General features: G+C 33.5%; 1 protein-coding gene across 2 annotated transcripts; it reads right to left on the bottom strand.

Moving 5' to 3' along the window:
- On the bottom strand, nt 1-12,213 carry LOC112682616. Of its 2 annotated transcripts, none has more exons than XM_025553264.1 (13): nt 11,604-12,213; nt 10,464-10,883; nt 10,315-10,392; nt 10,196-10,248; nt 9,686-10,134; nt 9,291-9,604; nt 8,546-8,667; nt 8,293-8,470; nt 7,232-8,220; nt 4,428-4,798; nt 3,520-3,842; nt 1,874-3,455; nt 1-1,792 (listed from the first exon to the last, which is right to left on the bottom strand). In XM_025553264.1, the coding sequence occupies exons 1-13, from the start codon at nt 11,655-11,657 to the stop codon at nt 711-713; spliced, it is 6,015 nt and encodes a 2,004-aa protein (XP_025409049.1). In that variant the 5' UTR covers nt 11,658-12,213; the 3' UTR covers nt 1-710. The 2 variants fall into 2 exon arrangements, with proteins under 2 accessions (XP_025409049.1, XP_025409060.1); XM_025553275.1 differs by having other exon boundaries at nt 3,520-3,836.
- Nucleotides 12,214-17,300: the final 5,087 nt, after the last annotated feature.

Raw genomic sequence — 17,300 nt, 5'->3', positions numbered from 1 at the left:
TTGTATTACCATAGTGCTACTTACTAATAATATGTTTAAAATAAGTCTTAACATTTTTTCACTTTTGATTGATTGTTGTTGTTTTACTTAGAACTTAGTATACACTTAATTTATCTTCGTGAATATAAATTCAAATACCTGAAAAGAATCTAATCAAACTAATATCTAAAATGATAACTACTCTTTTTTTTATTTCGATCAGTTTATTATCTCCCAATATGTGGTCTACCTCCGTTTTGGTGTGCTACGTAACTATAAATATGAGTATAGTATGCGGTCTACCAATGTTATGTGTTCTACCAATAGCTGGGAATCTCCAGTCATTATTATTTACTATTACTATTAACTATTATTAACTATTATTTACTCAAAATCGTTAAAAAAATGTGAAGTACTAATGAAGACCTCTTAGAGAGGTACTTAGCCGAGTGTTGGTGGCGATGATAAAATTAAACTGATAATATTTTTGATGCTTTCCTTAGAGGTATGAAATTATGCTTTGTGGATCCTTAATAAAATAAATTTTTTTTTATTTATATTTTTAATATTATTACAGCAGATCACGTCCATTTTGGTAGACCGCATATTTTTTGTGGTAGACCGCATATTGGGAGATAGCCATTTTTTCTATCTGACTATTCATCCACCGGTAAATAGCAACAATATAGTATATTAGTTGTGCGTATCTACCACTATTTTTGTGATGTTATTTACTCATCATCATCTATCTCTTCATCACTACTATCACCTTCATCTTCGTCGTTTTTATCTTCTCTATCATCATAGTCTTCGTCACTGCCCTCGTTGTCGTCATCTACCTCTACTTCTTCGTCATCTTCTTTTTCTCGTCCTTTATTACCCTTGTTAATACTACTTATCCTAGCGTTATGCAGATTGCTGAAGTCACTCGTTAAGTTGTTGCCCCAACCACTACGGCTCGTGCTACTATTATAATTTAAGCCACTGCTTTCGGGCTTAATTTGTATAGCTACTAAGCCTTCTTTAACCCTTCTTTCCAAAATATGTTGATTACTATCAACATCGTGTCGACGGTATCTGCCACCAGCACTACGATCACCTCTACCACCTCGATCATCACCATTAGTAGCGTCATTATTGCTGACACTACGTTGACTTTGCGGTCGTTGTTCATGTTCTTCTCCTCTTTGTTGCGGTTGTTGGTTATCTGACTTTTCTTGATCTCGATTGCCGGTTCTCCATCTCCTCCTTCTTCGTTTTCGCAAACGCCGACCACGGATTCTGATGCCTCGACCATTGCTCCCATCACCCACACTAGTAAAACATTCGTTAGCTAGGTATTGAGAGATATGTCCATAAATCGAGTGAAGCAATTGATGGTTGTGGTTTATTGGAAAACTATTTTCTACCCCTGTAGCCATTCTTGAATTACTGAGGTCTGCATCTGGCGTCATTAATTGTGATATCCTAATAGCTCCAGTCCGTGTAGGAAACCCCCCGGTGACTCTGCCTCCGGATGCTGATGAATTAATATTTCGCCGTCTTAGACTCCCAGTAAAACCTGTTGGAAAGTATTGGCGCTGTTGTTGTTGCATGACTCCTCGGACCAGCATCATTGAATGCTGTGGATGGATAGTCGTGTCTGCTGTGCCATGCATCACTAATAAGTTAATTCCTTTTACTTGTGACGATGGTGATAAAGACGAATCGTTTAATGTTACTGCAAATGGTATTAGGTCTGAGCGGTCATATGACATCCAAGTATCATCATTCCCACTGTAATAGCCGTAATATCGTTCTGCAAATGTTGATGCTGTAATACATTGTTAACAACTTTGAGTAAAACGTTGAATTATAAATATAATTTATATGAATTAAAAAAATTAATAATCACCATACATACGCCACGAACACACAGGTGCCATAGTTATAGCACATTTGAATGAAGAGTGAATAGCTACGGGTTCTTTTCTATTTCCACTAGATTCACTGCCTTTTTTCTCCATAGGTGCACCACCATAAATAGTTTGCCATAAAGCCATCCGTGCGGCAGCATAGCCGCCATAAATTGATGATGGGGTCGAAGGCGACGTTGGACCACCACCCAATAATGCCACCCTAGATGCATCAACATATGGCAATCTTAGTGCCTCAGAATTTACTTTTGTATCACTGGTACTTCTACGGTCTCTTCTACTTATTTTATCATCCCTATCCCTGTAAAAATCATCTCCGTGACTACTACCACCATAATCACTATTATCCCCACCGTTGCTGTAATAATAATAATAGTAATCATCGTTATCGTTTTTAGTATTGATGTCATCATATTCTTCATCTTCGTCATAATAGTCATCGTCATCACTGTAATATCTTCTATTCGATTGGGATGTTGACGAAAACCATCTAGAATGATCTCGACTACCACGACCTCCTCTAGGACGATCTTCGCTGTAATATCCTTGTCCATTGTCTTTGAAATCATCGTTAGTATTAGTAGCGCTTGAAAGCAGATACTCAACTGCTTCCAATTGATCACGAAGGTCAGCCGTTCCTAGTATTCTACCTATTCCACCATCACTACCACTTATATCTTCATATCTATCATTGCCGTCGCCGTAGTTCAATGCCAACAGTGATTCGTAACCTCGAGCCCACGTACCTCGGCCTGGATCTATAACAGCCACAACGTACTCATTATTTGTATCTTCGGTATCATCTTGATTATAATCATAAAAATCGTCATCGTAATAATCTGAATGACCAGAGGAGTAATATCTGGTTGCTGTGGAACGACGATTTCTGCGACCTTTCTGCCTTCGATGATCAAATTCGTTGTTACCGTATCTTATACCTGCTGCATTACCACCACCAGGACTCAACAGCATTCTACCTAATGAACCCGAACATAATAATCCCGTCGTATATCCAAGTCGATCAGCAAATCGATCAGTTATGGCTTGAGATCCTGGATCCGAGTTTACTACTACAAGCAGAGGATATAATTTTTTGTAACGACGATGTCGCTGTTGTTTTCGTTGTCGTCTTTGTCGTTTTGATCCATCGTTATCACTTTCACGAGATGATGATGAATGTCGTCGTCGACGACTGTGAGGAGTCGAAGGACTATCACTGGTTTCAGTAGCAGTTTCAGAAACATTATCAATTTTACCTTTGGTATTTTCTACAGAATTACTAATATGGTTTAACATAAATTCTGGACGAGGATCAGCTTCAGGGTCGTAAACACCAAGTGGTAGATACAATCGAACCTGAGCTACGGTTAAAGGATCTGAATCTGGACGTTTTCTGGTTGAAAAATGTAGTTGCTGATCACCACCATTGCTATAATAATCGGCTGCCGCTAGTGGATCGTTAAAATGTAAACCACCCGAAGTTGTCAGCTTACGACCACCAGAAAGTCTTAACTGAAATGTTCTGGTACCGGGTAATAATACTCGGTTCGTATATTTGTCCTGCAATACGATAATCGTAAGTAAACAGTTAATACTACGTTGGGAAACAATTTAAACATTTTACCTGTAGACGAGTATTATTTTCAATGAGTGCCACGAATTCAAAAGAAAAAGAAGGATCTTTAAGCCACTTCTGTGTAGTTTGAGGCATACTAACTACTTCATCGCCGAAGCCACTACCATTGATGTTGTCTTCACCATTATCACTATCATCCATCAAGATTCTGTGTAATGTTACATAAGGCACCGAAGGACCCAAGCATATCAAAGCGTAATGGCTACCATCTCGGGAAAATTGAGCGTCATAGTATGTGCAATGTCTCATTGCACCGCGATTATTCATTTTTTGTTGCTGTCGACGATTTCGCTGTCTACGGAGTTCTGCTTCTGCATATGAAACATAATATTTATATGATATTCAAAAATATTCATTGAAATCTTTGCTAGATACTACGTTCACATTTATTCCATACTTCATGATATAATAATATATAAATATATATAATATACGTACATAAAACTAGGAGTATTAACTAGTTTCAAGTTGAAATAAAGATAAACTTAAAATAAATATTAATTACATTATGTATTGAGTTAATTATTACTTAATATTAATTTACAACTTAATACATTTTTTTTGCGCCTAAGGTGTGTTTTAACATCATTTTATAGAAAATAATTTTTTTATTAATTTTTTCTGTAAGGGTTTTGAGAACACATATGAACTTTTCAATGATTAAATAATGATCAACTATGTAGGATATAGATGTTAAAATATTTTAAAAAAAATATAGTTGATAAAAATTAAATTTGCTGACATTTTCAAATAAGTATTAATTGTATGCATAAAATATACTTTATAAATTATAATTTATAAAGTAAGTTCAACACTTTTAAAATACATTTTTATGATACACCATTTGCTGAAAACTACTGAAAAATAGGAATTTTTCGGATATTATTCAATATTACCTTCTGCAGTGGCGACTTCTTCTTCTTCTTCGTTGTCTTTATCCTCTTCCTGTTGATTCTCCCACCGTTCTCGATGCTGTCGCCTCAACCGATCGTCTCGAGCCTCGTCCATTCGATTCTGTTTTCCAGGAACATCACGACGCTCGCGCCCTTGTACGTTGGTGGTAAAACCTACATCGCAACTTAAGCATACTGGACGGCTACGAGTGTTGTGATGTGTATTTTTACGGTACTGCTGTTGATGATGATGCCCCGCCCGTGTACTAATATCAACATTTGTAGCCGATAAAGACGCAGCAGGCGTAAACTTTACTGCATATAAGTGACGATGGTGTGGTGCACCGCGGCCTGACGGTACTGCTAAGAAGTATCTACAATACATATAGTAGGAATGAAATACACGGAATAATTTTATTTTAAGAATATTATCTATTATTTGTTTAAAACGGGTGATTAGTTCTTGTATCATAGCGAGTTGAATATTGATATAAATATAACATGATATTGTATACAAAATATTAACAATATATTAATGATATTATCAGGGGGTGGACACAACACGGCGGCAACGAAATCAGCGGCCATTTTAATTGAGGTACTTTTGTTATCAAATTATAATCAATGATAACTGATATTCGTTATTAATTGTAATTTCAATTATGGTAATTGTTCAATATGTGATCTACCAAACAGTGTGAAACATGGTGACCTACTGGGTACCAAGAAGTTTTTACTTGTGGATCATTTTTTAGATAGTATGTCTACCATAATACAGGTCATTACATACAGGATTTCAGAATGGGAAGTGTTTAAAAAAAAAAAAATGTATAAAATAGATTCATCGATGATTAAATATTATACAGGCATTTATATACATTTTTTAAGTATATTAAAAATGTTTATATCGATATAATACTATAAAATGCAAATCATTGTTGTAGTAAATTTACAAATACAATTGTAATACATTTACAAAAACACAATTTATATTTTTTTGGTAATGATGGGAGGTTGGGGATTGACCCATGGTCATACCATAGTATAAGACTTATAAGCCCCCCAAATCTCAAACTCTTATTAATAACATTTGAAAATTCGTAATAGCTTATAAAGAATATTACTACTGTTTCATGATGGAATAAAATGTTACTAACTTTCTACAGTACCTCAAATAAAATGGCTGACTGATTTCATTATTGTCTTATGCTGCCCATGTAATTTGTTATCAGTGTCCATTCTGTTTTATTTTGTGATATTATATACATATTAGAAATATGATGTGAACAACAAAATAAAAATTTAAAAATATATAAAGGATAAAATCAGTGATTAAAACGGTTAATAAACCTAATTCAAAAAACCCGAAACTTTTATATTACACGTATAAAAATTGTTCATGATGATTCGATATCGATATGTATTATCTTATTGTGTTTTTCACGTGCAATAAGGCAAAAACAACATATTTTTGGCTCATCATTACCGTCGATGAATTAAAATTATGAGAATTCCGAGAAAAGAATAAATATCAACATAAAGTCTACTTGAGATTGATAAGGTCAAAATTTTCAATTATACTAAGGTTTTTTTTTGAACAATAATAATACAATATTCGTAACATTTTTATAATATTGCAATTAAATTGATCGAAGTTGTGGATATAAATCTATAAAAATGGTTTCTCAAGTAGACTTAATTATAAATTCAAATGTGTTTTCATAATCTTTAATACTTCAATACATCAACCGTGATGATGAATAAAAAACGCGTATTTTGTACTATAGATACTACATACATAAAAAGCGAAGACAATACACATCGGTATCAAGTCCCGTTCATAAAAAGTTAATAAATTAAGTGATGAAGTAAATCAATACATTTTTTTAAATATAAAATAAAATCTTATTATAATAATTTTTTTCTTATAAAATATAAATATAAATTTGTTTAAATAATATTATTATTAAAATTACCATCAGGTATAAAAAATGCACATTTATTTAAATTTAATTTATATTGATATTATAATAAATAAAAGAAATAAGAATTAGTAAATTATTTATGTATTTAGAAATAAACTTTGTTATTATTTTATGTTTTAAATTATGAAGGTTGCTCTAATACTATACAAAACAAAACATTTTATTGTGTTCTCTAGATATATATTAGAAGTCCCTATTATACGAGTATATAAAAAAAAACAGATACACGTGTTCTCGAGAAAAGGATGTTTAATCCGTGTAAATAAAATACACGGGTAAAATAACGCATCATTATACCCGTGGTATTGCGTTAATATTTTCAAATAACATTTATATTTATCTCTTTATTTTTTTTAAATTTCAAAATATTCAACTTATTACATTAGTTAATTTTCATAATAACGTAATTGGACGAAACAAACACTAGTCATAAAAAAGATACCACGATTTAATTAATTAATCGCATTTAATGTTATCATTTATTTTTACACTTATAAGGTCATAACGGACGTCGGGTTTTGAGGTTTTTAACTATATTATTAACTATATAACTATATTATCGTTAATGTATAAGTAGAACAACTGTGAATTTTATAATTGTAGTTCATATGTTTCAAATGTATCAATTATTCAAAACAAAATTTAAATACACGTGTACTCGGATTTTAATTATTCCTGTAATTCATTACACTGATATTAAATCGTTCAAAATAAGGGTACACGGGATTCGGATAAACGTGTTGGTTAACAACCGGTCAAAGTCACTAGCTAAACAAAGTGCTGCTAAATAGAAACGTGGTTTATTTATAATTAAGTACTTACATCATATTGGTCCGTTGGTCCCATGCTAAAATTCTGACCACTGTCCAACTCTTAGTGACCACGTTTCTCTTTTTTTTATCTTCTTTATCGTTGTCGCTGTCGTCATCGTCGTCCAATTCGCCAAATGTTAGAGGCGCTAACAACTTTTTCGTTATGTTTACGGCTACCACTTGAGCAAAATATTTTCCGACCGGTGACTGAAGCGATGACCGTTCTTTACCATTCCGGTCATGTGGTGAATGCGAATGTTGTTTCGACGACGGACGTCTCAGACGCACGCCACCTTCATCACTTTGATCTTCGTTATCGTCGAATCCTTCGTCGCGCACCGGCGCCACGCTCACGTACCCTTGACCGTCCGCCGCAAACACTGGGGCCCGCGGCGTCAGTTCCTTGTCACCCGTTTCCCATCCCCTTCGGGCTAATGCAGCTACCGTGTATCCAGCTCCTGCGTCGTCGCCAATACCCGATATGCCGGCATATCCGTCGTCGCCGGCGAAATTGTCGCCGTCATAATTGTTGTTACCGTTAATTTCGTCCGACCACCACGTGGCTCCTGTCAACGATGAAACAGCGAATCCACCATCGTTGACACCACCACCGGTTGACGCCACTCCACCTCCGGCTCCACCTACAGTGGCATCCACCCAACCCCCGTACTGTCTGTGGCCTTTCGTTCCATTATCGTTGCCGTTATTAACGTCTCCAGCACGTCGTCGGCGGCTCCGATGGCCGTTGTGTTGATGTTGACCATGTTGGTGTTGTTGGTGCTGCTGACGGTGGTGATGTCGGTCTTCTCGATAGAAAGTCGACCCGTTATTGTTATTGTTGTTGGTCATTCCATGAGCGGCTTCCGACTGTGATTTTTGTGAGCTACCACCATTGCGTCGGTACCGACGGCGTGCATGATCATTACCAAACATGTTACTTCCTTGTCCTCCTGCACCATTGGTGTTACCACCAGCTCTTGCTGCGTTGATCACTTGGGTCTGTCACACGAACATTTCGTACTAATCATTCTTAATTCTCGTAAATATCTACAGCTAAGTATGTGTACGAACCTCTTGACACATCCACATGGGCGATTTGCATAATGTAGTCACGCTCGTGTTTTGTGCTCTGTTCAACCATACAACACATACCTCAGCTGCCGAAGCACCCGATTTGTCATCGTCTGCGCCACCTATTCCACCAACTCCTCCGTCGTTCACCCATTGAACTGCCGTGAAATAGTAGTCACTGTTGTACATAAAAAGTAAATTTATTATACCTTACTCGGTTTAGTATCGAATTTTAGTTTACTCTGTGACTCACTCAGTATATTGAAAAATAGGTGGAGGTGTTAGTGTGCGTATTTTTGGTTGTATTTGCGGATTTCTGAGTTGATCGAGATTGACTATCACCGATAAAGTAACAACGGGATTAGGTGTATTGGCCTGTGGACGTAATAATTACATTAACATAATTATTATTTAATTATTTCGTTATAATTAAAAATTGCATAAAATATATAACTACTTAATTTAAAAGGTATAAATAGTTTTAGATTCGATAAAAAATGTATTGTAAATTATAATAATAATCATCATTTATTAAAGAAAGCTTGTCGTTTAAACCACTCCTCTTTCTTCTCTTTTTAAATTATAATAACTTTCTTTATATCAAAAATAAATAAATAAATTCTGTACTTCCTGGTTAATGTACTATATAATTTATGGGCACTTTCGGATGTATTGGAATACAATAATGATAATAAACTGTTGTACGGATATAGAACGTCCTGTAATTTTAATTATTACTTATATTTTATATTCATATTATATGTTTGTATAGTATAATTTGATAAATTTGAGTCTATTCGAAAATTGGAATGCATACTCGATGGGATGTTTGAAGTTCAAACTTTGAGCGGACTTTCAAATTCTTTATAACGTAGTGAAGTTATTTATGATTTGAAAGAAATCTGCTGATATTATTAAGTATTGTTATAGGATGTTAAACTTTAAATAATGCGTCATTCGATAGTTCGGCAAGTCAAACTAGGCTTTGATTAACTTACCTTTGGATACCTAATGGTTCGGATTTCGGGGTACAAATGATATTCGGATGTCTCGTCTTCTTTTAATTTATCTGTTGCCACTTTGGATTTTACGTTGCGTCTAATACGTCTCCGGCGTCGTTTCTTTTTCCGTTGTTGTTTCTGTTGTCGAGAATGATTTTCGGTTTCTTTGCCATCGTCTGTATCACGTTGTAGTCCACCTTTCATGTAAACCGAGTATTTGTATTCTCCCACTCGACGGTCGTCGAACGTTGCGTACATCAAGTACCGACCGGAAGATGGCCATACGGCTGGTGACCTCTTCAATATCTCCACTATATTAAGACAACAATGTAGTAACATAATAGTAAAATAACAAAAATGTTCGTTTTATTGCATATATTCAGCTCACTTACTTTCATACAGATAATCAGCTATTCCGTTGCTCACTGTCCCAACAGCAGAAACCGTTGAACCAGACGTCGTAATTCTGCGTACTGGACCGTACGGCCAGGGTGTCGACGATAATTTAGAAGAAGAATTGTTTTCATCATGATCATATTTGTCATTAGGCGTTGCGGTGGAAGATGGCAAGTCGGAACTAGTTGTGTTAGAAATCCGAGAGTCCACTGTCGAGTTTTTTTTTTCATTATCAGAATCGTTCTCTATCGTTGACAGTTTCACCGACCACGGAACGTAAAACACGTCGTATCGATAGACAACAATCAACGCCATTGATTCAATGTTTTTGTCCGCCGCTGTCGAGATCTTGTGCCATTGTGCATGTAACAGGTAAGGTTGTAGACTATGAGTAGTACCGTTTTGGAATTGATGACCTTCGTCTAACATTATAGGAGTCATTTGCCTGGGAAAAACACGATTTATATTATTTGCGCAACAAGTAGTTAAACTATAAACATACTAACCCGGTGGACACAGTGTACACGGTATAACGAGCAGTTTTCGAGTACCTGAACAACTAAAAAATATTGAAAATTACAAGACTAAAGTTTCATTTTTATATTTAGTATTTATATGCAATTACTTTTTTAGCATCATAACCTATAAGTACGTGATTACGATCAGGTGATAATTCAAACGACACTATTTGGCTTTTTAATTTCTAAAAGAGGAAAACAATCAATATTAATTACTCAATGTGTCTATTTACAATTACAGCATATTATAGATAACCTGTAACATTTTTTTCGACATTATGTGGTTAGTAGTTTGAACCGTTCCGTCATCTTTGATTTCCATCACAGCTAAATCACCGTTGCTGGTCACATAAAATATCTCGTTACCCGAAATCCACGTTCCGTTAAATATTTTGATGCTGGCCGAATCTGATAGAATATCCGATAAACGTAATGTTCTCATGCCTCGACGACGCCACCAAAGTTCGTCGTTCGCCCGTTGGTTGTAATAGTAGTCCGAACCCGATCTATCACCGTTTTCCAAGTCCGAATAAGAATCCGACAGTTCCTCAGGTTGAGGTGGAGTCAATAAAACGACTGACGTGACTATCATGGCTAGAACGGCAACGATAACCATCAAAGCGATGAGAATACCACGCCAGTTTCGACGCTGTTGCGCTGAGTTCATTACAAGATCCTAAAACACGTTTAAAATGTTTTATCGGTATAGTACGCAGAAATTAGTTCAATTAAACGATAAAGTAAATACAAAATCATTTTTTTTTGTGTTATAATATTAGATAATCTTAAATTAAGTTTATTATATTGTATGGTTATTTGTATGTTTGAGATAGTTTAAATTATATATTTGGAAACTTGAACAATAATGTTGAGACTAATTTACAAAAGTTTTTCATTTTATATACAGATATTAAGATTTTTTATTTTTTACCGATTGCTAAACTAGTACAACAACTTGACCAATAAGTTTTTTTTCGGCAGGATAAAAGTTAAAAAAAAAAATATTATCATAATTTTATTTTTGTTTTGAATGCGAATGATGCATGTTGAACAAAAAAAAAATTATTGCTGTTTCAGATGCAAACGGTTATAGTGTAAAAGTAGTCTAAAAAATAATCTGGACATTAAATTTAGCTACTCAAAAATAAAATTATAAACAAAATAGCACTAGGGTTTATATATTATTGCATATAAATATAGTGAATCGAACATCTGGTTTTCAATAGTCAATGCGTCCAACTAATTCATCGCGCTGAACGGGAGATCTGAATTACTAGCGCATAAACAAATTACTATCCGTCACTATTTATAAATGTATGTATCGGAAATCAATAATCAAATCCCGTCCCTACCATATCGTCCACGTCGTAAAAACGTAAACGTTAAACGCACTTACCTCGTCGTCGAAATGATCACCCATGCCGGGACGTTGTCTGTATTCGGTGGCCATGGCCGATACGGACGGCTGTTATACCGCACTGGTGACGACGACGATGAAGAAGACGACGACGACGACGACGACAACCGTCGTCGGTTAAACGCTTAGCATTTTCTCCGTCGTCAATTCGCTGTGCCTCGCGACGGTCATCGCGATCGCCACCGTCATCCCTGCACCCTCCGACCGGTCGCTGACGACGAACGATTTCTCGTCGGGCGTGTAGAACACGGTGATCGACTGCTTGCGGCGATCGTGGACGGCACGACACGCTATCTCGTTAATCCACTGGCACGAAGCAGTTCGATCCGGCCGCAGAGACGTGCGAGTAGGTTCGCGTGCGTGTGTCTGCTCGCGTTCGCGATTGACGTGTGTGCGCGCGCGCGCGTGCATGTGTGTGTGTGTGTGTGTGCTTGCGTTTGATCGTTCGTGTTTGCGAACGAGTGAAAGAGTGAGAGGGTGTGAGAGGGAGTGAGAGGGTAAGAGAAGAGAGAGGATGCTGCGTTCACGGCTTACGTGCACGTACGGCAGGGGTGGACGAGCGAAGAACACGGGATGGCGGAGCGGCGAAGGGATGAACCGCGGAAAACGTACTGTGCGCGGTGTGTAGGAGTAAAGGCGCCGGCGTAACTCCACTAGTGCCGCGCTGCCGTCGACGGCGGCGGTAACCTAAATATAGATTTTATTTTACCATACCGTCGCTGTACCGATGGCGTCATCGTAGTAGTAGCAGGTACGGTTTCGGACGTCAAACCGTCGTTAGAGGAAAAGAACAAAAAAAAAAAAAAAGCACTGCTATGTCAACAGTAGTTCGCTTCGTCTAGATTATTAAATCGAAATCTATACGCGCATACGTTACATATCGTTACATTATAACGATAATCTTGATGGTCGCGTACATACTGCGGCATTTAACAGCAAAGCGCGTAGTGATGTTCGTAACGATAACACTGATGGTGCGCGGCTGGACGATGACGAGCCGAGTGACATGCACCCTCTCGAAAACGTGAAGTTTTTCCAATATCGTCCTATCGCCATCCACAGACCGTTGTACATTTATGATAAATAGTATTTTCCAAATGAACGCCGCGGATGATTTTTTTCACCAAACATTATGTAAAACGATTAAATGTTTTTAAAACTATCAAATTGTCTACGTGTGTACGAGTACAAAATGATTTTAATGATGTTCGCCAAACAGGTGTCGCACTCGTGAAATTTATAGGGATGTAGGCAGTGCCGCGAAAACCGGGTGTGCAGAGTGTGCCACGCACACGGGCCCCAAGGCTTACATGCATTTGGGGGCCCCCTAGTCTCAGCCTAAAATAAACTACACTTTACAAACACACAATTATTCAATAATATTATATTAATATTTTATAATAAAAAGAAACTTTTTTCCAAAATACAGGTTAGGAAGTTATAATATTTTAGAGTAATATGATATTGATTTAACAATGAGTCCAATGACGATTTGAATAGGCATACAACATAACTACCTAAGCTACTTAAATAAATTTACTACATAAATATGTAGTGAAGTATAATATACAACAGTTGTAGGTATTTCATTTGATATATATACATATATAATACACTAACTGATGTGAAACGTGTTTTAAAACTTAAAAAAATTGATACTTATAAATAAGACGTACAACAAAAATAAATCCTTGGAAGGGACCTAATATAATTACCGCACACGGGCCTCCTATTTTGTAGTTGCGGCACTGGATATAGGGAACACGAGTGACTATGCAACGCTGACATTGTTACACGGACTACAATCGATTGACCAATAACAAATATACGTTGATATAATTGAATAATTGTATTTTACAAAATAGTGCACAGTTATAATGTCAGTTGATTTCATGCCGACTAAAAATAATGCCTGTACCATCAGCTTCTATAATCGTTATCTAGTATAGAAATGTTCAGTGTAGTAGTGCTGCAGCAGCATCAATGACGTGCTTAGGAAGATTTTGTAGCAGAATCAATAAAATTTTCAACAATTACTAGGTGCTAACTTTATTTTTCTAATATGGTACAAACGTGAGCGTTTTAAAAAATAATCTATTATTACAGCGATATTTTGAGAGAAAAAATTAATTCGTTAAATGGAATACTTATCATTACAAGCGGATAACATGCGTTTACGTCAGACCACCTATTGTTTACGAATGACAGAATTGCATTAGTGTGTGAGTGCTTTAAATCATTTCAATGTAAGTTTGTACTTTTGTCTTTCGTATGTACGGTTTTATGTTGAATTTGTTGTTAGAATTCCATTCCATTTTACCCAAGCTTTAAAATAGAACTGTTATATCAGGCTCATTAAACCTTCTAACATTATATTTAAATTACTTAATTATAATTAATTATTAATTACTTAATTTAATTTGAATACTCATTTGTTTTGACTTTGAATTAGTTTGTATTAAACCGTTTTTATATTTTAAACAAAAAAAAAAAAGTATGAATCGTAGTAATTAACTGAAATAAATACGTTGAAATAGTATATTATAAGTTTCATATTTCAAAAAATCTATTAGTAATTTATCGTTAATTGACTAAAAGCACTTTTAATTTTAAGTTCATGTTTTATAATTTTCGTTTATTTATTTAAAAATTTATTATAAATATATTATAAAATCCAGTCTTAATTATCTTAATTTAAAAACAGCATTGTAAAAAATAAATTTTTTAAAAGTTTATTCTTATGTTGTTTAGTAATATTTTAATTGCGTTTATGTTTAAGATGCTATTTGAATATTTTTCAGAACCAACCAATTACCCTAAGATATAACTATACTTACGTACATTCCAAGTAAAATGTGTATATTATTAATGTATATACATTTGTATAGGTAATATTGTTTATATGGTTGTTCAGTAAACATTTACGCTACTATAACACTGAAAGATTCCTAATAATGGTTTGCTCTAGGCTATTATATTTATAACTAGGAGTTATAAACAGAGCACCATTATCAATTTAGTTAAGTTATTAAATATAAAAATTATTTTAAAATGTGAACAAAAATGTATTTTTTTAAAATAATTCAAAGAAAAAGGGACAAAAAATAATTTCTGTAGTTTAGTGGAATGAATTGTTTTTATCCTGATGTTTTTTCTTTTTGTGTATTTATTTACGATTTTTACGAGAAAAATTGTTCTGATCATCCCAATCATTAGTGGTTTTCGATAGGAAATGTAGTCTAGTTAGTATTTCAAGAAGTTTTTTTTAACAAATTTCCAGTTAGCTTTTTAATAATTGCATATAACTGAAAAATTATGAAATCTACGACATACCTAGTTTCGACAGTCGAATTTTTGTTATAATATGTTCCTAAAAAATAATGATCTTAGAGACTTGAAATTTTTACTGAATGCTTATATAAACGTTTACTGTATAAGTAAATGGTAAAATTTTAAATATTTAGATTTTTTTTAAAAAATTATAATTAAAATTATTATTATAATAGAATTATAATTCTCAAAGATGTAAGGTTCAGCCATTTATTAGATTCAAAATCGATTGGAACGTATTTGGACGTATCCAAATACATTAATAAAAATTCGATTATAAAGCTCAAATTTCTTAAGAAAAATCGTTAGAGATAAACTTTTCTGTTGGTTATTTCTAATTATTTCTTTCTTATCATATCATAAACCATTTATGGTATGTACAATAAATTGCGATGACGATACAGAAATTGATGCAATCAACGATATAATCGTTGTGGAGCAAAGTAAAAACACAGTCATTTTAAGGATCAATGTAATTTTTCAAGTCAATCGTGTAATAGGGAATTACACTATACGTTCAACAAATAATATCATGAAATTGCTTATGTCACGAAAATACCTTACTTCATTCAACATACAATGTACAATCAGTGGTCATTCGAGTTTCAACATCGTACTTACATGTACTCGACGTATATAATACGTATTATATAGTATTGTAGCAAAATAAAGTTAATAATTGATTCAAATTTTTGATTTTTATTTTTCAACTTAGCCTATAAGATTAATTCGATTATAAGACTCATCTACATTTGTGATGGCGTCCACTGTATTTAAAATTGTCAAGTTTTTTTTCATGAAATGTTTATTTTGTTTTGATAAAATGTTTTAAAAATATAATAATAAAGTTCCATGTACATATCTCTAACTAGTTAATGGAAAAATATGAAAGTTTGGTATTAAATTTTGATAAAAATTACGAAAATCTGGTACATTTTTGTAGTTCGTGAAACATTCAATTTTTATATTTAAGGCTTGAAAATTGATCAAAATATTTTTCATAACATTTTCTATGAAATGCAAAAAAAAAATAGTCCCAAAATAGTTTTAAAATTGTGAGAAAATTAAATGAAGACTAAATTAAATATTTCAATCTATTTGGAATATACGCGAAATAAGTTATTTGGTTTTTATTTTATAAATAATAATAAATTATAATTATAATCGTACCTTCTCAAAACATTAACGAAGTACTTATATTAGCATTTTAAAAATATTTCATAGTTTTCGAAATATTTTAATGACATTTGTAATTCTTATCAGTTTTTGAAATTTGCTATTTTTCCTAAACTGTAATTGGTTATATTTTGATAATATGAAGGACCATAATAATACGTGTATTTTTATGTCATTTAATTACCTATCTAAATGCTTTTATTTGTTTTTTTCAGACTAAAAGTTTGATCTACCTATTATTAAGAAATTTGGTTTTATTTAAGCCAGTTTTATTTAGAAATATCAACCCGATCTCTTTCACTTAGAATCATTTTTTTCAAAAACAATTGTACATTGGTTTCAAGTTTAAAATAGCAACACAGCAATATCATTTACCGGCCCGATCGCTAAGTTTCACCCGACCTAAAAATTTTGCTTGATTTTTTAAATTATTTTTTACATATATAAGTTATTATTAAAACATAAAACATACTTTTTTTTAATGTACTCTTTGTATTCATTTAAAATTATAGTTTATGAAAGTTTTTATTTAGTTTTATTATCCAAAAAAATATACTCACATATAGTAATTATATAATATTACATTTTAGGACTGTTTCTTGTTCAAATTAATATGGTGTCATAGAGCATTGACTTGAAAATTATTTTACAATTTAAAAATTATGTAATGTAGTAAGTAATGTAATAATAAGTAAACGGATTTACTCTTGAATATTTTGTATTTTGAATCGATACTTACTATATCTCAATTATAGTAAGAATGACTCAATCAAATACTAGGTCTTGCAACTGGTTAATTCTCGAAAAAAAAAATTAAATATATGATGAGTAATCACATACGATTCAATCATTTCGGAATTTATTTTAGATTATTAGTTTTGTTACCTATAGTGACTTATAAGAATATATATTGATTAAATTTGTTTTAGCATTGTAATTAGAGTTTGGTGGAATTCAAATTTATGGTATCGAATCACACTTTAACTTAATTAAATCATTTTCATAGCGAACCGAACCTAAACCGAACTGCTATTACGTAAATGTCATGTAGTACTATTAATTTTAATGTCGAACTGAACAATTACATTTAATATGGAATTTATCTAAACAATTGTAATGCATTAAAGTTTACAATTTATTTAATACCTATTAGTTTAATTTAATTTGGTA

Source organism: Sipha flava, unplaced genomic scaffold, assembly GCF_003268045.1.
Source record: "Sipha flava isolate LNK unplaced genomic scaffold, YSA_version1 103_pilon_pilon, whole genome shotgun sequence".
Lineage (NCBI taxonomy): Eukaryota > Metazoa > Arthropoda > Insecta > Hemiptera > Aphididae > Sipha > Sipha flava.
The sequence above is the reverse complement of the archived record's forward strand: the minus strand, read 5'-3'. Positions and strand labels throughout refer to the sequence as shown.

Bases quoted from the DNA above. Each gene is read 5' to 3' on its own strand.
- LOC112682616 (XM_025553264.1), bottom strand. From the start codon at position 11,657: ATGGCCACCGAATACAGACAACGTCCCGGCATGGGTGATCATTTCGAC. The intron at 10,884-11,603 runs GTAAGTGCGTTT...AACGTGTTTTAG, and splicing joins GTGATCATTTCGACGACGAG to GATCTTGTAATGAACTCAGC. The intron at 8,221-8,292 runs GTTCGTACACAT...TTCGTGTGACAG, and splicing joins CCATGTGGATGTGTCAAGAG to ACCCAAGTGATCAACGCAGC.